The 21,090-nt window shown below is 40.5% G+C and overlaps 1 protein-coding gene across 4 annotated transcripts in view; it reads right to left on the reverse strand.

Moving 5' to 3' along the window:
• Positions 1-21,090, reverse strand: part of cfap46 (cilia and flagella associated protein 46) — a 188,671-nt gene that overhangs the window by 96,346 nt on the left and 71,235 nt on the right. For all 4 annotated transcript variants that reach the window (XR_013548319.1, XM_078413696.1, XM_078413695.1 and 1 more), the window contains 6 exons: positions 19,728-19,893; positions 17,665-17,755; positions 16,790-16,937; positions 13,837-14,020; positions 12,361-12,520; positions 6,464-6,699 (listed from right to left, as the gene is read on the reverse strand). Coding sequence is in view for 3 of the 4 variants with exons in the window: in XM_078413696.1 (XP_078269822.1) it covers positions 6,464-6,699; positions 12,361-12,520; positions 13,837-14,020; positions 16,790-16,937; positions 17,665-17,755; positions 19,728-19,893 (985 nt within the window). In the remaining variant the exon portion in view is untranslated. The remainder of the gene's footprint in view (positions 1-6,463; positions 6,700-12,360; positions 12,521-13,836; positions 14,021-16,789; positions 16,938-17,664; positions 17,756-19,727; positions 19,894-21,090) is intronic.

The following is a 21,090-nucleotide window of genomic DNA, read 5'->3' on the forward strand; positions in this document are numbered from 1 at the left end:
AAGTGTGGAGTCATGCATGTTTGGTAGTAGGAATAAAGGCATAGACTATTTTCTAAATGGGGAGAGAATCCAGAAATCAGTGCAAAGGGACTTGGGAGTGCTGGTGCAGGATTCCTAAAAGGTTAATCTGCAAGCCAAATTGGTAGTAAAGAAAGCAAACTCAATGCTCGCATTTATTTCAAGAGGGCTTGTATACAAAAAGAGGGATGTAATCAATAAAGTGCTGGTGAGGCCGCATTTGGAATATTGTGAGCGATTTTGGGCCTCGATCTGAGGAAGGATGTGCTGGCTCTGGAGGGAGTCCAGAGAAAGTTTACAAGAATGATCCCAGGAATGAGTGGGTTAACCTATGATGAGCGTATGGCAGCACTGGGCCTGTACTCACTGGAGTTTAGAAGGATGAGGGGGGACCTCATTGAAACATACAGAATAGTGAAAGGCTTGGATAGAGTGGATGTGGAGAGGATGTTTCCACTAGTGGGAGTCTAGGACTAGAGGTCAGAGCCTCAGAATTAAAGGACATTCATTATGGAAGGAGCTAAGGAGAAATTTCTTTTGTAGGAGAATGGTGAATCTGTGGATTTTTTTGCCACAGAAGGATGTAGAGGCCAAGTCAGTGGATATGTTTAAGGCAGAGATAGATAGATTTTTGATTAATACAGGTGTCAGAGGTTATGGGGAGAAGGCAGGAGAATGGGGTTAGGAGGGAGAGATAGATCAGCCGAGATTGAATGGCGGACTAGACTTGATGGGCCGAATGTCCTAATTCTACTCCTATCACTTATGACCTTATGATCAGCCTATATTGAGACCATTCTGGAAATTACATCCGTCAAATATGCTGTTACCTTGCCAAACCATTCATGGAAGAAATAAAAGTTATCAAATACCGTGGAACTATACCTTAGAAATGAAATGTTCAAACTGTTCAAAAGAGAACTGTTAAAGCAGACAACCAAACCGACCATATTTGATCAATACTTCAATCCACAAAGTTCTTTAATTATAAACCAGTTATGATATTAAGAAGGGATGTTCAGAGTTATTTTCTTTACAATTGCCCGCTCTGCAATCCTTCAGTCTTCATATCTGGTTGCAGCAGTTGGTCACAAGAAACTATCCATGAAAGATTGAAGGCATTAAGGGAGTAATCATTGCTTAAATCACAAGGGAGCTGCCAGCCCAAACTATCAATAGTTTCTAAAGGCAAAATACTGCAGAGGCTGGAAATAAAAAGTAGAAATACTCAGGAGGGGTTTACTCAGCAGCATCTGCAGAAGAGATATAATTGATGGTTCAGATCAACGAGCTTCCATCTGAATAGTTCGATGAAAAATTACCAGCCCGAACCGTAACTAGCTTGCTATTTTTCATACGAACATAAGTGCTTAAGAGAGAGGAGCAAAAGTATGCCACACAGCCTTTTAGGCTTGCTCCACCATTCATCAACACCCAAGTTGAACCTCTACCACTGCACCATTTTACTGAACTACTCCTTTATAACTTGACACCTTTAATATCCATACACCTATTAACTTCTTTTTAAATGATCTCCACGAATGAGCCTCAAAACCCACTGTTGTAAGAGAATGTCAAAGCTTTACAAACCTCTGCACGAGGTCATATCTCTTCATTTTAGTTCAAAGTAGCTGCACCTCTAGAGAATCAGGAATGGAAGTTAGTGGAGGGGCTATTACTAAGGAGAAGTGCTTGGGAAGTTGAAAGGTCTGAAGGTGGATAAGTCAACTGGACTGGATGGACTGCACCTCAAAGTTCTGAAAGAGGTGGCTTTAGAGATTGTGGAGGCACAAGTAGTGATTTTTCAAGAATCATTAGAGTCAGGAGTGGTTCCAGATTATTGGAAAACTACAAATATTACTCCGTTGTTCAAGAAAGGAGCTAAATAGAAGAGTGGAAACTATAGACCGGTTAGGCTGACTTCAATGGCTGGTAAGATTACAGAGTCAATAGACAATAGGTGCAGGAGTAGGCCATTCGGCCCTTCGAGCCAGCACCGCCATTCAATGTGATCATGGCTGATCATTCTCAATCAGTACCCCGTTCCTGCCTTCTCCCCATACCTCCTGACTCCGCTATCCTTAAGAGCTCTATCTAGCTCTGTCCAGCTCTCTCTTGAGTCCATTATAAAGGACTGTTAAAATAGGCCGAAGTCAGCATTGTTTTGTGAAAAGATCTGGCCTGTTGTGCCTGATAGAATACTTTGAGAAAGTAAATAGCAGGATAGACAAAAGAGAGTCAGTGAATTATGTGTACCGGGATTTACAGAAGGCCTATGATAAGGTGATGCAGGTAAGGCTGCTAAAGAAGATGAGAGTCCATGGTATCAGAGGGAAGATATTAGCATGGATAGCAGTTGGGCTGAATGGCAGACGCAAAGAATGGCAATAAAGCGGGCTTTTTCTGAATGACTAGTGTTATTCCACAGGAGTCAGTGCTGTGGCCATTACTCTTCACATTGTATATTAACGATTTGGCTGAGGGAATTGAAGGCTTTGTGGCCACGTTTGCAGGTGATATGAAGATAGGTGGAGGGGCAGGTAGTGTAGCGAGAACAGAGACTGCAGAAGGACTTGGACTGATTGGCGGTATGGGCAAAGAAATAGCAGATGGAATACAGCATAGCAAAGTGTGGAGTCATGCATTTTGGTCGTAGGAATTAAGGCTTACACTATTTTTTTAAATGGGGAGAAAATTCAGAAATCGGAGGTGCAAAGGTACTTGGGAGTATTGGTGCAAGATTCCAAAAAAGTTAATTTGCAAGTTAAATTGGTACTAAGAAAGGCAAATGCAATGCATTTATTTCGAGAGGAATAAAATATAGAAACAGCGATGTACTGCTGAGGCTTTATAAGGCACTCACTGGTCATACCAGATTTGGAGTATTGTGAGCAGTTTAGGCCCCATATCTGAGGAAGGATGTGCTGGCATTGGAGAGGGTCCAGACGAGGTTTACGAGAATGATTAGGTTAACGTATGATGAGCGTTTGACGGCACTAGACCTGTACTCACTGCAGTTTAAAAAGATGACGAGGGACCTCATTGAAACTTACCAAATAACGACAGGCCTGGATAAAGTAAATGTGGAGAGGATGTTTCCATTAGTGGGTGAGTTTAGGACCAGAGGCCTTTGCCTCAGAATAAAAAGATGTACCTTTAGAAAGGAGATGAGGATTAATTTATTTTGTCAGAGGATGATTAATCTGTGAAATTCATTGCCACTGACGGCTATGAGGCTGTCACTTAGATATTTTAAGGACAGAGATTGACAGGTTCTTGATTATTAGAGGTGTCAGGGGTTATGGGGTGAAGGCAGGGGAATGGGGTTGAAAGGGAAAGATACTAGCTAGACCTTTCCTCCTTTCCCAATCAACCAGAGAACTATCCCCTCATGTCTCAGGTTTTCTCTTATTATGCTCTAAGATTTTGGCTTTGGATTAAAGTACTTCACTTTCAAAGTTAGTGCAACATTCCAACATTTGTTGTGATCATTCTTCCCCAAAGTTCCATCGCAACCCGGTTATCAACAGTGAGGAAGGCTGTCAGAAAGTACAGCAGGATATAAATCAGCTGCAGAACTGGGCAGAGAAATGGCGGATGGTGTTTAATCCGAGCAAGTGTGAGGTGTTGTACCTTGGGAGGTTGAACGTAAGAGGTCAATGCACAGTTAATAGCAAGACCCTTAACAGCATTGATATGAAGAGGAATTTGAGTCCAAGTTCAGATCTCATCGAAGGCGGCACGGTGGCGCAGCGGTAGAGTTGCTGCCTTACAGCGAATGCAGCGCTAGAGACTCAGGTTCAATCCTGTCTACGGGAGCCGTCTGTATGGAGTTTGTACGTTCTCCCCGTGACTTGCGTGGGTTTACTCTGAGATCTTCGGTTTCCTCCGAGATCTTCGGTTTCCTCCCACACTCCAAAGACGTACAGGTTTGTAGGTTCATTGGCTGGGCAAATGTAAAAATTGTCCCTAGTGGGTGTAGGATAGTGTTAATGTGCAGGGATCGCTGGGCGGCGTGAACCCGTTGGGCCGAAGGGCCTGTTTCTGCGCTGTATCTCTAAATCTAAATCTAAAATCACAGGTACTCTGGGAGATAAATAAGGTGTGTGGTATGCTTGCCTTCATTGTTCAGGTCATTGAGTATAAGAAGCAGGAGGCCATTATGCAGTACTATAAGATCATAGTTAGACAATGTATTGCATGCAGTCTGGTCACCCCATTACAGAGAGGATGCAAAGGCTTTGGCGAGGGTGCAGAGGGGGCTTACCAGAATGCTGCCTGGAAGAGAGAATTTCAGCAACATGGATAGGTTGGATTGTTTTCTCTGGAACATCGGTCATTGAGGGGAGACGATAAAAGTATATAAAATTATGAGGCATAGATAGGATAGACAGTCAGAACATTTATCCCAGGGTGGAAATGCCCAGCATTAGAGAGCATAGCTATAAGACAATAAGGGGAAAGTTTAATAATGTGCAGGGCAAGTCTTTTTACATAGAGAGTGGTGGGAGTCTGGAATGTATTTCCAGGGATGGTGGTGGAGGCAGATACGATAGTGGCATTTAAGAGGCTTTTAGAGTGTACATGGAAGAGCAAGGAATAGAGGGATGTGGATCAAGTGCAGGCAGAGGAGATTAGTTTAATTCGGTATCATGTTCGGCACAAACATTGTGGGCCAAAGGGCCCGTGCTGTGATATACCGTTCTATGTTCCATGTTTTAGAGATAAAACAGCTCTTTTGTTCAGTCACCCCACAACCAAATTTTTAAACTCAATTAAATTCTGCATGAATTTGTATCAAAAAATTACAATTGATTATATTTATGCCATACACAGCACACACAGAAACAGGCATCTGGCCCAACATTCATGCCTCCCATTATACTCCTCTAGTCCTTCCTTATCCAAATCTTTGATTCCTTCTGCCTCATATGCATGTCCAGCCTCCTCTTGAAGGTATCCATCCTGTTAGCTTCAACCACTCACAGTAGTAGCAAGTTACAAATTATCAGCACTCTTTAGGTAAAGTAGTTCCTTCTGAATTCCTGATTGGTATTCTTAGTGATCAACATTTAATAATGGCCTCCAGATATACTACTGAGCTCTCTGTATCCATTCTTTCTAAATATTTTGCAATTTTAAGAAACTCCTCAGCCTTTCATCGAAAGAAAAGATATTTAGCATGTTCATCTAATATGGGGAAAAAACATGTGTGTTTTGAAATTGACTAGACTACATCAGTGTTTGTGAACGTAAGCTGTTAAAATTAGCAGAATTTATTACCATTGTAGTGTTAATGATAAATAAATCACAACTAACAACAGAAACAACTTGCAATTAAATTTATTTGGTATCTGTTTGTAGCCATGCACTTTGCCTTTCATTTTGCATATAACAATTTGACATATCCTCAGAGGGTCTGTTTATACCGAAGTTTTATTGTTGGAAAGTCAATCTTGTTTTATAGCATTATGGACTGAAATTCAATCCTTTCCAAAGCGAAGAACATTAACAACCATTTTGGGATTGTTATGCATCACTAGAAATTTGACCAGCACTTCCTCGAGTTACACACTGGCCCTATTTATACACAAGGGTGGTTCCAATACTCATGCAGCTTTACAACTGATGCACTCTGTAAGAACAGGACCAACACTGTCCCAGCACAGTTCAATTCAAAGAGGCCTGCCAGGAATGCCAACAACTTAACTTCATCCTTGTACTTCTCAGTCCATTTTACATTGATCCTCTCAGTGTCCTGTAATCTCCATCCCATATACCATCACTGGAATCCCAGGTCTAGACCTGATACTCCTGACTCTACTGTAGATGACCCAGGCTCCAAATCCTTGATCAAATGTGTTTCAGCACACTGCCATCATCACTACCCGACACCCACTGAACACCACCTCCATTGCCAGTATTGTGCGGTTGCCTTCCAAATGTCGCTGGTATCTGATCCTCCCCTCCTCTCACCTTACCCTTCATTCCCCATTTTAACAGGTGTCTCGCTGATCTGCCTATCCAGGTCACCCAATGGAGTTCACTGCCAATTCTGACATGCATTCAAGGTACAAAATCTTTAATCAATGTTTCCCTTATTTTCTTTATATCCATACTTTGGAATCATTATATATCTTTACATAGAAAATAGGTGCAGGAGGAGGCGATTCGGCCCTTCGAGCCAGCACTGCCATTCATTGTGATCATGGCTGATCATGGTTTCTCAGCATCTGCTTAAGTTGTAGCTCTAGAATTGGACTAATTGGATTTGATTTATTTTCAGTTTTCAGGTAATTGATTATCAAAAATGGTTTCTACATTGACATGTACAAAGATTCCCATGAAACTATTATAAATCGCTTAATAAAACAGTTGCAATTAAAAAAAATCATGTTCCCAATCTGATAAATTATTTTTATACAGAAATGTAATTATCACTCACCCGCCATATGCACATAACATATGCATATGCCATTAAACAGTGGTGCTGGGCGGATGTGTGGCCTGCCATTGTTGCCATGATTGTTTGTACAATAACCAGTGTTTCCAGTTGTCTCACGTCCTGCAGGTCTGCTAAGGTCAGGTTTCTGTCAATACTTTGTGTTCCAATTAGTACGTGATCATTTACTGGAATGAAGGTTTCACTTTTTGATATATTCTCCTTTCTTGAGTGCTCTTCTATAAATAACAAACACATAAGAATTGAAATAAAATGTCAAAATAAGCAAAGTACCAACCTGAAGAGCCAAAAAACATTATAGTTTTAATATGATACATCTGCACAATATATAAAAAACACAAATAGAGCAGGTGAATTCCTTCAACTCAAAAGTTTTTTAATTTCATTCACTACATGCTACTATATATATCCATACTTTTAAGCATTCAGATGAAAACAGATTTACCAGAATTCAGTAAGAGATTTTCAGAAGAACGGGAATTGCTTGCAACATGAATAGTGGGGTAGAAAGGAAGGTTAGATCGTCAACAATTGAGGAGGAATAAGGTCGATACGTAGGACATGGGTTTCATGAACAGGATGCAATGTTCCAAAATGCCAAATGATGAGAAATTGGAGCATGGACAAAGAAACTGGATTCCGCTAAGTTGTTTATTTGGGGCTACGGGTCCCAATATATAACTGGGTGGGCCATGTGTGCATTTTCCGTATAACTTGCAGCATTGGACATATCGCACATTCTGAGGGATTAGTTTAGAGATAAGCTCATACATTCCAGGAGCAGAATGAGGCTATTTTCCCCCATCAAGTCTACTCCGCTATTCAATCATGGCTGATCTATCTTTTCCTCTCAACCCCATTCTTCTGTCTTCTCCCCATAACCCCTGACACCCTTACCAATCAGGAATCTGTCAATCTCTGCTTTTAAAATATCCATTGACCTGGCCTCCACAGCCACCTGTGGCAATTCATTCCACAGATTCACCACCCTCTGTCTAAAGAAGGCCTCTGGTCCTCGACTCTCCCACTAGTTGAAACATCCTCTCTACATTCACTCTATCCAGGCCTTTAACTATTCGGTAAATTTCAATGATGCCTATCCTCATCCTTCTAAATTCCAGCGAGTACAGGCCTAGTGCCATCAAACGCTTATCATATGTTAACCCAATTAGGATCATTCTCGTAAACCTCCTCTGGACTCTCTCCAATGCCAGCACATCCTTCCTCACATACAGTGCATTCAGAAAGTATTTAGACCCCTTCACTTTTTCCACATTTTGTTACACAACAGCCTTATTTTAAAATGGATTAATTCATTTTTTTAAATCATCAATCTACATACAGTACCGCACCATAAAAAAAGTGAAAACAGGTGTTTAGAAATTTTTGCAAAGTAATTAAAAAGAAATAACTGAAATATCACATTTACATAAGTATTCAGACTCTTTACTCAGTACTTTGTTGAGGCACCTTTGACAGCGATTACAGCCTCAAGTCTTCTTGGGTATGATGCTACAAGCTTGGCACACCTATATTTGGGTAATTTCTCCCATTCTTCTCTGCAGATCCTCTCAAGCTCTGTCAGGTTGCATGGGGAGCATCAATGCACAGCGATTTTCAGGTCCCTCCAGAGATGTTCGATCAGGTTCAAGTCCGGGCTCTGGTTGGGCCACTCAAGGACATTCACAGACTTGTCACGAAGCCACTCCTGCGTTGTCTTGGCTGTGTGCTTAGGGTCGTTGTGCTGTTGGAAGTTGAACCTCCGCCCCAGTCTGAGGTCCAGAACGCTCAGGAGCAGGTTTGCCTTTGGAATAAGACTTTGACCTATTTTATCATGTGCTTCTAAGTACTGAGAAACCTCATCCTTTATAATGGACTTTAAAATCTTCCTAACCACTGAAGTCAGGCAAACCAGCCAAGAGTTTCCTCTCTTTTACTTTGTTCCCTTCCTGAACAGCTCGAATCACTCCTGTCTGGAACCGCCGGGAACCACTCCTGACTCTAGTGTTGCTTGAAAGATCACAACTGATGCCACCTCTATGAGATCCGCAGAGTGCAGTCCATCCTTCCAGGTGACTTATCCACCTCGGGCTTTTCAGCTTCCCAAGCATCTTCTCCTTAGTAATAGCCACTCCACTAACTTCCGCCCTCTGACTCTCTTGATTTTCAAGGACGTTGCTGGTGACTTCCGCTGTGAAAACTGATGCAAAAAACGTTTTCAATTCATCTGCCATTTCTTTATTCCCCATTATACTTCTCCAGCATTATTTTCCAGCAGTCCAATGTCCACTCTTGCCTCTTTCATACTCTTATTGGTATCCTCTTTATATTATTGGCTAGCTTACTTTCATATTTCATCTTTTCTCACCTTATTGCCTTTTTAGTTACCTTCTGTTCTTTTTTTAAAAGCTTCCCAGTCTTCTAACTTCCACTAGTCTTTGCGGCCTCATACCAGAAGCGTCCATGTCATGGGGTTGGTAACTGGAAGTGTCCTGAGCTAATTCTGCTACCACCATCATCTACTGTACAAGTGATGGCTCCCACTGATTGTCGCCGGAAGCTTGCACCCTTTACAGGACGGACGATGACAGTGATGTAACATTTGAAACATGGATGACGTACACGAAAGAAGACTAGTCTTTGCAATGTTGTATGCCTTTTCTTTTAGCTTTGTGCTGTCTTTGACTTCCCTTGTCATCCACTGTCACCTCATTCTCTTGATAGAACCTTTCTTCTTCTTTGGAATGAAAAGATGGTGCACTTTCCGAATTATTCCCAGACATTCCTGTTCCACTGTCATTCCTGCTAGGGTCTCTTTCCAATCAACTTTAGTCACCTCCTCCCATCAAGCCTCAGTAATGGTATGTGGTCATGTATTTCTTTGTCTCAGGATGCTGCTATGTGGCAGCTGTGAATAAATGTGATATTTCATGATTTGCATTAAGTTGCCTCACTTATGAACTAAATTAATATAGTTTCCCCATTCAGAGGGCCATGTGTGCAAGGATCATAGTCTTTCTGTTAGGATAAGGAGCTTCAACAACATCGTTCACCTTGAGGATGCCATATTAGCATGTGCATTGACAAGAAATTGTCCATTTAATTAATCTGCAGTTGTCTGCAACAATTGTCAGATAATCATGCTGGGAATTTCAAGAGACACAAACAGCAACCTTAAAGATATTATTCTAAAGAAATCTACTGTGGCATCATTTTGGGTCAACTAATTGGTGACACGATAAAAAACATGAAATACTTTTCCATCGCTCCTTCATGTCCTAGCTCTTGACACTATCCCTATCCTTCGAACTATCCTTATACGAATGTATTATAAGAAATCGTGCAACATGATTAACCACCGATTTGCTGCCATAAAAATAAGCAGGCTTGTCAGTCGCAGTCAGTTTGTGAAAAGTACTACTGCCATTTTGAGTCACCATCACTCACAACAGGAAATTTCTGTTTGTTCACTTAAGCGCAGCCCACATGGATGTGACCCCAAGGCAGAGTGGCCCATGACATAGATGCAGAATGACAGGTTGATTACAAACTAATTCAGAGAGTGAACAAAATTTCACAAAGTTCAAAAAAAGAAAACAGTTCACAAAATTCTGCATGTTTGATGCATTTCTGGCCACCAGTGGTAACCCCAGATCAAAGCCTTCTTGCAAGAAATGCCAGGGTGACATTCATCGATGTTCGCTTGTAACTAATTCTTGAAATTGAATGAATCCAGATATCACTACTCTGGTATTCCCTGAAAAAACAACTTTGCACTGTTGATTATGGGTCAATTTTATCAAAGAAAGGAAACTTTGCGAAATCCCTTAGAAAATAAGACCAACCATCAGGGCCACTCCAAAACCTTTCGGAGAATAAGATCTTCTTTCAGTAGCAATATCAATTAATAAGACAGATAACTCTCCAATATACTAAAAATAGGGCAGCACAGTGGCGCAGCGGTAGAGTTGCTGCCTTACAGCAAACGCAATGCCGGAGACCCGGGTTGGATCCTGACTACGGGTGCTGCCTGTAAGGAGTTTGTACGTTCTCCCCGTGACCTGCGTGGGTTTTCTCCAAGATCTTCGGTTTCCTCCCACATTCTAAAGACGTACAGGTTTGTAGGTTAATTGGCTTGGAAAATGTAAAAAAATTGTCCCTAGTGCGTATATTTGAGTATAGGAGCAGGGAGGTTCTGCTGCAGTTGTACAGGGCATTGGTGAGACCACACCTGGAGTATTGCGTACAGTTTTGGTCTCCTAATCTGAGGAAAGACATCCTTGCCATAGAGGGAGTACAGAGAAGGTTCACCAGATTGATTCCTGGGATGGCAGGACATTCATATGAAGAAAGACTGGATAGACTCGGCTTGTACTCGCTGGAATTTAGAAGATTATGGGAGGATGTTGGGGAAGTCCAGAACAAGGGGTCACAGTTTAAGGATAAGGGGGAAGTCTTTTAGGACCGAGATGAGAAAGTTTTTTTTCACACATAGAGTGGTGAATCTGTGGAATTCTCTGCCACAGAAGGTAGTTGAAGCCAGTTCATTGGCTATATTTAAGAGGGAGTTAGATGTGGCCCTTGTGGCTAAAGGGATCAGGGGGTATAGAGAGAAGGCAGGTACGGGATACTGAGTTAGATGATCGGCCATGATCATATTGAATGGCGGTGCAGGCTCGAAGGGCCATATGGCCTACTCCTGCACCTATTTTCTATGTTTCTATGTATAGGATAGTGTTAATGTGCGGGGATCGCTGATTGGCGCGGACCAGGTGGCCCAAAAGGGCCTGTTCCATGCTGTATCTCTAAACTAAAATCACTCCATCATTGTCACTTCCCACATGACTTTTACATGCAGTTGAAACAGCACATTTATGTATTTCATGGTGTGTATAGATAGCTTCCTGCATTGTTATGGATAGAGGCCATTACTTTTCTTTTCCATTTTATGCACCAATGCCTCTAAAGAGCTCTCCTTGATATGGTCCGTTATCACCACTATCAATACTGTTCAACTTATAGAATGACTTCCAACATCATATACAGCTACAAAAATTTCCTCTAGTAAATGCAGGCCTGAGTTCACCTCAAGCTACCGTCAACTGGTATTGAACAATTCAAGTCGTCAAGTCAAGTTTATTATCATATGCACAAATATGGTGAAATGTAATGATAAAATCTGACCTGCAGCAGTTTCACAGGCACTCGGACTCAGCCAAACACACAAAAACCAATTGTACACACTAGGTAAATAGTAGGTAAATGGCACATAAATTTATCAAAGAAATAAGCCTGTGCAAAAAAAACATTAGTGCAAGAGCATAATTAGGAATTAAAAACCCATTCCATGGTAGTGCAAGAGATGAAGTATAGTGTTCTGCTGTGGGGGTAAGATTAGGGTTGTGCACGTTGGTTCAAGAACCAGGTTGGTTTATGAAAGCAGCTATTCCTGAACCTGGCAGTGCAAGACTTCAGGCTCTGTACCTCCTCTCCAAAGGTAGCAGTGACAAGAGGAAATAGCCCTCTTCTGAAACTGAAGTGTTGTTATTAGCAGCCTGATTAGACCGCTGGCAGGTGACTCCAGGTAAGAACGAATTCTGAATGCAAATTTCCTATTCAAACTCCTTTTGTTCAAATACTCATAAGTTCAACCACACATTGCAGGTCTAACGCTAATTTTTAAGAGCCATCCATTTTTGCATACTTTGGTCTTCAAAATCAGGCATGTGTTCACATGTGAAGATCTTGCATAGACTCACCACAAAGTTGACACAGATTGCTTTTTTTGAATATCAGATTGGCATCCAGAATAGATTCTTGCAAGCAGGAGTTGTAAATGATCATGAAATTTGTAGCTTAAAAAATTGAGTTTAGCTAACCTTCATCCTCCTTGGGTTTTAACCAAAGTTTCATACTCAGGAGAATATCTACTGCCCAGTCCAACTGACAGAGTGCCTCAGTTACAGAAAATCCATTGCAATACAACCATTCACCAAATTCAATCAATTCTTCGATTTTCTGCCAGTTACTTTCAGGCTTCTAAACGAAAAAAAAGATGCAATATTAATAGGAATCACAAAACAAATTCAAAGGAGAAGCAACAGACCTTAAACATGTTATCTTTCACTTTTATGCCATTGGACTAAAAATTAGAATGCTGGAATATTTGAGTGAAGGATGATTTGAGTGAAACCTGACAGAGAAAGGTCAGGTGTGGCGGCTCCCGAGGGTCGGGCCATACCACTCACGACCCCTCGGCACGGGAATGGGTCGAGCCAAGGAGGCGGACTTCGGCCGGGAGTATAAAGGTCAAGGACCGCATGACTCTCCTCCCTTTTGGAGTTCCAGAGATACAGTAAACACGCTTTCGTGAACCTTGCCTACTTGTCGTTATTTTGGCCTACTTGGCCCACTACACAGGGTTTGATTTTTGTAGGAGGGGTGCAGTGATTGTTGCATGTAGCACTTCAATAGAAGCCATGTGGGTAAGAAATGCGGCTGGAATTATCAGGAGGATTTCCTGGTTCTGGAGGCTTGACAAAGATTGAAATCCAATTAAAAGTATGACAAGGCAAGTGTAATGATGGCAACACCAGAAGAGGAAAATGAAAAGATTCATGACAACACACTTAAAACGATGGTAGGGATTAAAATAATTGTTTATTAATTATGAAATAAGGATCATTTATTTATTTCCTTTATTCTGTATATGCACACTGTGGACAGCTTGATTGTAATCATGTATCACAAAATGCTGGAGTAACTCAGCAGGTCAGGCAGCATCCAGGAGAGATGGAATGGGTGACGTTTCGGGTCGAGACCCATTTCAGACTCATCTTGTAATCATGCATAGTCTATTCACTGACAGGATAGCACGCAACAAAAAATCTTTTCACTGTCATGAGACGCCATACAATTGATGCCTGGGATCAATGGATCTATATAACCTGGAGCTTTGGACCTGGATACTACGACCAATGATGCATGGGGCAAGGAATTTAGTTGGGGATGTTGAAAGAATCATGATGTTACGATTCATCATTTTACAGAGAATATATGAGACATTATTTCCCAGCAGCTTTATGACAAGAAAATAATTTGAAAATAGATTGGGGGATGTCTAATCATAAATCTTAAACAAGCTCTTGCTTAATTTCTTTGATTATGAATCAATTATGATGTTTTTGTTTGGACCATTTTTCTATTGATTGTGATTCTCTATTCCATGTACAAATCTAATGTATTTTTTTAACATTAAACTATTTAAGATGAAAATTATTTCTATCCATTTAAATTTATATATATATATAGCATATACATAACATATTGTTACAATGAATGGATGTGTAAAGTACCTTTAATACACCAATTGAATTCTGATAACAAGTTAACTGATTTGCTGTATCTTTAGAAAAAACTGCCACACGATGCCACATATTAGATACTTGATCTTCACTTTCGTCAAATAATTTCTGCATATCCATCTGGATATTTCCACCAAGCCTGGTATTTACCATAATTCTATGCTTGAAGAGAAGCCTCAAAACAGAAAACAAAAATCATGAATTTTTGGTGATTAAAAAAAAAGTTTTACATTCATTATTTAATCAATGCTGTAACAAAATGTTGGAAAATTAAGCTGTAAAAATAAGTTCTCAAACAGTGTTTTTCGACTACGAATGAATCGTTGTCTTTCTCGGTTTTCTTATACATTGCTTTTATAAATTTCTAAGTCTTTGGAGCAGAATTAGGCCATTCGGCCCATCAAGTCTACTCTGCCGTTCAATCATGGCTGATCTTTCTTTCTCTCTCAACCCCATTCTCCTGCCTTCGCCCTGTAATCTTTGACATCCTTACCAATCAAGAGCTTGTGAACCTCCGATTTAAAAATACCCAAAGACGTGGCTTCCACAGCCATCTGTTGCAATGAATTCCACACATTCACCACCGTCTGGCTAAATAAAGTTCTCTTCAACTCCATTCTAATGATACGTCCTTTTATTTTTGAGGCTGTGCCCTCAGGTCCTGGACTCTCTCCCTAGTGGAAATATTCTCTCCACTGACTCTATGCAGGCTTTTTATTATATGGTAAGTTTTTGTGAGATCCACCCTCATTCATCTAAACTCCAGCAGGTACAGGCACAGAGCCATCAAACACAAATCATAGGTTAACCCAATCATTCCTGGGATTATTCTCTTAAACCTCCTCTGGACCCCTCAAACGCCAGTACATCTCTCCTCTGATATGGGGCCTAAAACTGCTCACAATACTCCAGATATGCTCTAATCAGTGCCTCAACATCGCATCCCTGATTTATATTCTAGTTCTATCAAAATGAATCCTAACGTTGTATTTGCCTTCCTGACTACCGATCCAACCTGCAAATTAATCTGTTGGGAATCCTGCACTGGACCTCCTATATCTCTTTAAACCCACAATCTCTGAATTCTCTCTCCATTTAGAAAATAGTCTATGCCTCTAGTCCTGCTAACAAAATGCTACACTGTGTTCATTCTACCATTTCTTTGGACACTCTCCTAACCTGTCCAAGCCCTTCTACAAACTTCTGTAGTGTATCCTCTACACTACCTGCCCCTCCACCGATCTTTGTATCATCTGCGAACTGGGCCACAAAACGATCAATTCCGTCATCCAAGTCATTACTATACAACATGAAAATTAGCGGACCTAAAACCAACCACTGCGAAACACCACTAGTCCCTCATGACCACTGTAACATTGCCTTTCTTAAAAACCGATGGTATCTCCTGATGTAATTTGTACCCTACATCCTGGTTACTCTTTGGAGGCCTGTATATAGCTCACGTCAGGGCATTTTTACCCTTTCAGTTTCTTAACTCTACCCACAAGGATTCAACATCTGATCCTATGTCATCCCTTGCTAAGGGTTGAATTAAATTCTTTACGAGCAGAGACACCCCCACCCCTCTGCACACCTGCCTGTGTTTTCGATAGAATGTGTATCCGTTTATGTTTAGCTCTCTGCTTTGATCCCTATTCAGCCACTTCTCTGTGATGCCCACATCGTAACTACCAATTTCTAACAAGTTCATCCACCTTGTTCCGTGCACTGCATGTATTTAAATATAACACCTCTAATTCAGTTTTCACCATCCCTCTCCTCAAATTGGTCCCCATTTTGCCTGATCTTAGACAATTATCCTTTTTTAAACTTTCTGTCCTAATACTTCTTGCATACTTGATGCAGGAAAAATGTTCCCAAAGTTGGGGGAGTCCAGAATCAGAGGCCACAGTCTAAGAATAAAGGGGAGGTCATTTAAAACTGAGGTGAGAAGAAACTTTTCCACCCAGAGAGTTGTGAATTTGTGGAATTCTCTGCCACAGAAGGCAGTGGAGGCCAATTCACTGGATGAATTTAAAAGAGAGTTAGATAGAGCTCTAGGGGCTAGTGGAATCAAGAGATATGGGGAGAAGGCAGGCGCAGGTTACTGATTGTGGATGATCAGTCATGATCGCAATGAATGGCGGTGCTGGCTCGAAGGGCCAAATGGCCTCCTCCTGCACCTATTTTAGATTTAAAAATTATTTTTTTTAGATTTAGAGAATTTCATTGTTCTCTCTGGGACATATGACAATAAAACACTCTTGACTCGTGACACAGATTAGAAATGTCCTGCTTGTACATCATTGGATTATTTAGATTTTTAGATTTAGAGATACAGCGCAGAAACAGGTCCTTCGGCGCACTGGGTCCGCACCGCCCAGCGATCCCCGCACACTAACACTATCCTACATCCACTAGGGACAATTTTTACATTTGCCCAGCCAATTAACCTACAAACCTGTACGTCTTTGGAGTGTGGGAGGAAACCGAAGATCTCGGCGAAAACCCACGCAGATCACGGGGAGAACATGCAAACTCCGTACAGACAGCACCCGTAGTCAGGATCGAACCTGAGTCTCCGGCGCTGCATTCGCTGTAAGGCAGCAACTCTACTGCTGTGCCACCGTGCTGCCCAATTTTTTTTATATTTTTCTATGTTTTTATATTTCTTCTGGACTTCTGAATAACCTCTCTTGTACATTATTTTCCTTCATCCATTACCTTTCTTGCTGGAAAAAGTAAAATGGGGAATTCCTCCATGTAGAACTTTGGGATAAACATAATGGTACACCTTATTAATGGACCTCATTGAATCAGAATTACACCTCACCTCTCTAGTATCCACCTGGGGCGGTGATGTCAGAAAAAGACCATGTCAATGCTTCCAAATTCTTTTATAACTGTGTTTAATTTTTATACAAACATGTCTCATTTTACTTACAATCGCTGCTTTGTTTTTGGCATATCTATGATGGCATTGTCCAACACCTTTAATCCGGTTTTCCAGTTTCCTTCATTTGCATAGATGTGGAATAACAGTCCGTACATTGCTGCCCTTAACTTGAGATCATCTTCAGGATCATTGCCAGCTTCAAATAAATATAATTAGTTGGAATTGGTACATTATTACTGCTTAACTATTCAGAAATGGGATAAACATAAATTCCTTCACTATGAATGTTGTGATTCTTTGGAATTGGCCACCTAATGAAGGCTTGCTCATTGAATTTATTCAAGACAGACATTGACAATATAGTTGGAAACTTAAGGACTCTATGGCATTTTCAATAAAGTGTTGAAAATAATTACCTGACTTCATAAAAATGTGAAGGGATGGCACTGAGATGGAAATTGTCTATTTCTTATAACAGGTTGCTTTAGAACAAATTAAAGTGCTAATGATGCAGGATAGAGAGAAACGTTATTTTACATGAAGGGGTGTGATCCTGTGGATTGTAATTCCATGTCTACAATTTAAGAATAGATTGTGACTGGGATATAGGAAAGGGCAATGAAAGGATATAGTCATTTTTGGGCAGGTATCACAAAATGCTGGAGTAACTCAGCGGGTCAGGCAGCATCTTTAACTCAGTGGGCCAGGCAGCATCTCTAACTCAGCGGGTTAGGCAGCATTTTTGCGCATGTGCATTGTACTTACTCAGGTCGATAATAAGTATTATCGTGGATTAGTTGGAATGAACAATTAATTCTTGTGTGGTCATTTCTTTTGTTGAAGCTCACAAATTATTCACCCAAGTTTATGAAAAATGAATTGTCAACTTATGACTTTTTAAAAGAATAAAAGGCTTTACTAACCATTTGAAAATTGCTCAGAGATGGTATAATGTGTTTGCCGTTTAAATGTTTGTCGTTCAATCACTTCGGTTTTTTCTTCTTTTCCTTCTTCCTGTAGGACACAAGTGTGAGAGAGGGGTAAAAAAGGGATAATTGATTTAGACTAAGGACCCTGAGATATAGTTGACCCGACCGTGCTCGGCTAGAAGAAAAAAAACCGCAAGAACAAATGGTGACATTCCAAGGACAAGTGTTAGAAGATAATCAGAGAACTAGGGGAGAGGGCAAAATAGCCAGAGAACTGGGGGAAAGGGCATGAACTACTCTGTACTGCGCTTGCCTAATGAGATAAATGAATATTACAAAAACGTCCAGCATGACAAGATGTCTCATTTAAATATACATGCGATGTATGATGTGGGAGGCAACAGGGGCGGTGACGGTAGATTATGCACCTCAGTGCTCCGATTGGAAGGAGCCCGAAGGGGAGGAATTAAAGGTGTGATAATTGTAAATTGAAGTGAATAAAAAGAAGGGATTTTCCCGACCTCGGTGTGTCTCGAGAGGGGAGGCACCCAACTCTGCAGATTTGCAAATAAAATATACTTGTTTCTCTAGATTGTCTCGAGCATCATGATTGTGAGCACTCACATTTGCATCTCACACAAGGGAAAGATTATGCAGTGAACACAACCTTGATTATTTTGTGAAACCAATATTTTATATATTTTGACCATATGATGCCATTGCAAAGTTACTAATCAGTTCATTTGTTGGCGTGAAGGTTGGTAGTAAAAGCATTGTGATGGTTGAAGAGGCCACACAAGTACTTTAGGTGAAATGATAGACCTTGAAATTTATAATTGTACTGCTCGTATATCCAAAGCACAAAGACCCTCTTAGAATCATGTAGTGTAATACCGTAGGTCATTGATCCTCTTGTACATCGAACATTTCCTGGAAAGAGCTAGAGGATCATTTCCACTGCTGATCTTTTTTCCCCCCGAAACACTATAACTGTTTCTCTTTTTGATATTTATCCTGTTATTCTCTGGCAAATATTTTGTTGAGTAGTCATTTAATTCCATTTACATCTCCTCAGAACCTGTCTGACCTGCTGAGTATATCAAGCATTTTCTGGTTTAATTTCATATCTCCGACATACACAGTGTTTCCTCTTTGGGAAAGTCTGTTGTATTTCTCTCGCACAGAGGGTGTCCAATCTGCTTCCTGCATTTTCTTGCAATGTCACACAACTTGTAATATTTAGCTGGGCATTGCAATTACTTTCATTGTGCATCAAGGGGATTTTAGATAAAGCAAGGCAGATTCATTGTCTATAATGGCAGTAGGTAGAGAGGCTCTTCAGGTTATGAAAGACCTGACTAACAAAAATCAAAACCAATTCAACATAAATTCTCCAAGATTTTTCCAAGCTGGTAATATTAATAATAACATGTTTTTAGTACTCATTAATGACTGGATACAATGTACATTGCATTAGTTTAATTATGGGCAGTGTTAAGGTGGCTATTCAGGACTGGAACACATACGTAACTGCCTGCACTTGTAATCCAATAACAATGAGAGTTCCGAGGTCCAGTTGCTGCCTGGAACTTGCAACTTGACTGAAGGGCCACAAGCTCAACCTTCCAGTTCTAAGAATATATGGGAACCTTGAATGATGGTTCCAGGTGGCAGGCTAGGTTTGGTAAAATCCAACCCAATAACATTTTATTAATCGTTAATGCCATTTTAAGAGTTTTTAAATGTGTTGGAACGTCAGCATTATTGGAGTCAGTGAGAGCAGCTGAGTAAATATCTATCTTCTAAGAATGGGTCACATCTTCTTTTTCTGGGCGTGGGCATGCTGGTAAAAATGTGCATGCACCTGCTGCTTCTGTAATGGTTGGTGAAATCCATTTTGCTCAACACACTTTACCAGGGGCAATGTTAAAGGCCACTAGGTGGCACACCAGGTTAAGATTACATCATTGGCAGCCTTCTGTGTTTATTATTTGTTGACAGATATATGCTATTAAACACAACAAGCAATGGTATTGAAATTATTGCAACAATTTTACCTTTTTATTCTTGGTGTATGTACTGTGGATTGCCTTTAGAAAAGCTTTAAGTGGCTCTTGAAGTTTTCTTCTTTCCTGAACAGATGGTATCAAAGGCTGGCAAGAATTCCAAAAGGATTTTGCTGAATTCATGACAAGATTCATACATCCAGCTTTTTCTCCATAGCTGTTGGAGAGTACATAAATGTTATCTATGAATGCAGTTTAGTCTCTGATATACACTGTTTCAATCTGGTCTCCTGTTATGAGGCGATGAGAAATAGGAGAAGTGATTTTCCTTTCCCCACATCAACTCATACTGGTGCTCTGGAGTTCCTGGGCATGTAATTTGAAGTACACCCAGACATTCTGATTAAAAACTATGATCCCTTCCATTCATCAGGGATGCAACAACTAAAAAACAAAACAGTTATCACTTCTTAATACTCATCTGCCTTTAGTCAATCTTGATGTCTTTGGTTTCATCATCAGTTCTAGATCTCAAGTGGAACTTCCACATCCGGCAAATACACCCAGTTTGGTAGGTTTCGTGTTTCCTGACATAAACATTTTTTATTCTCCTGTGTTACTCCCAATTACAATTAACCCTACAATTCCCCAATAAAAATAGTGACTGCTATTACTCCGACACCTTGATACCCCCCTTGCTATCCCCCCTTGCTTGAGAAAGAAGATCTGTATTTTCTTTCTCTATTTATTAATTGGTTCATTTTTGTCTTGAATCCACACATTTCATTCTCTACCTAAGGAAACAGACAAAGTAGAAATCAAAGCACAAACGTCCAAAGAGAAATGATGAGGAAACTGGAGGCTACAGAGAAGCTTTACAATGATTTTGACATGTATGATTGAGATGGCAAATATGGAAGAAGTCAACAGATTGCAGCAAGTCGTTCCTGTAAAAATCACAAAGGCCAAGGGGAGCCACACAGTTTGCTTTGGCATAAAAGCATCAGGAAGCAACAATAGAAACAATTTAACTTGCAGTAAAGTTTATATGAGAACATTTGTAATATTAAATGACACCTGATCCAATACACTGTACCATTAGGATGCAAGGAATTGGAACCAATGTCACTGTCTTGCTCAAGAGTGGCAGTAATCTTACTTCTTAAGACTTACATGTTGTCTTAAAATGGAGCTCAACAGAAAATAATCCAAAACTTAAAAGCTATGAAATAAGAGGTACCTTGAGACCTCTTTCAACCGCAATACACCAGAGAGTCCATTTCAGCCCCTTGGCCCTCATTATTACGTCACTCAGGGAGAGTCTTATAGAGAACATTTGTCAAAAGCTAGACGAACCTAGCTAATACAAAGTAACACCCTAGTGCTGCAAAGTGTTGTATTTTGTGCGTTCAAA

This window comes from Rhinoraja longicauda, chromosome 16 (genome assembly GCF_053455715.1).
Source record: "Rhinoraja longicauda isolate Sanriku21f chromosome 16, sRhiLon1.1, whole genome shotgun sequence".
Classification (NCBI taxonomy): domain Eukaryota; kingdom Metazoa; phylum Chordata; class Chondrichthyes; order Rajiformes; family Arhynchobatidae; genus Rhinoraja; species Rhinoraja longicauda.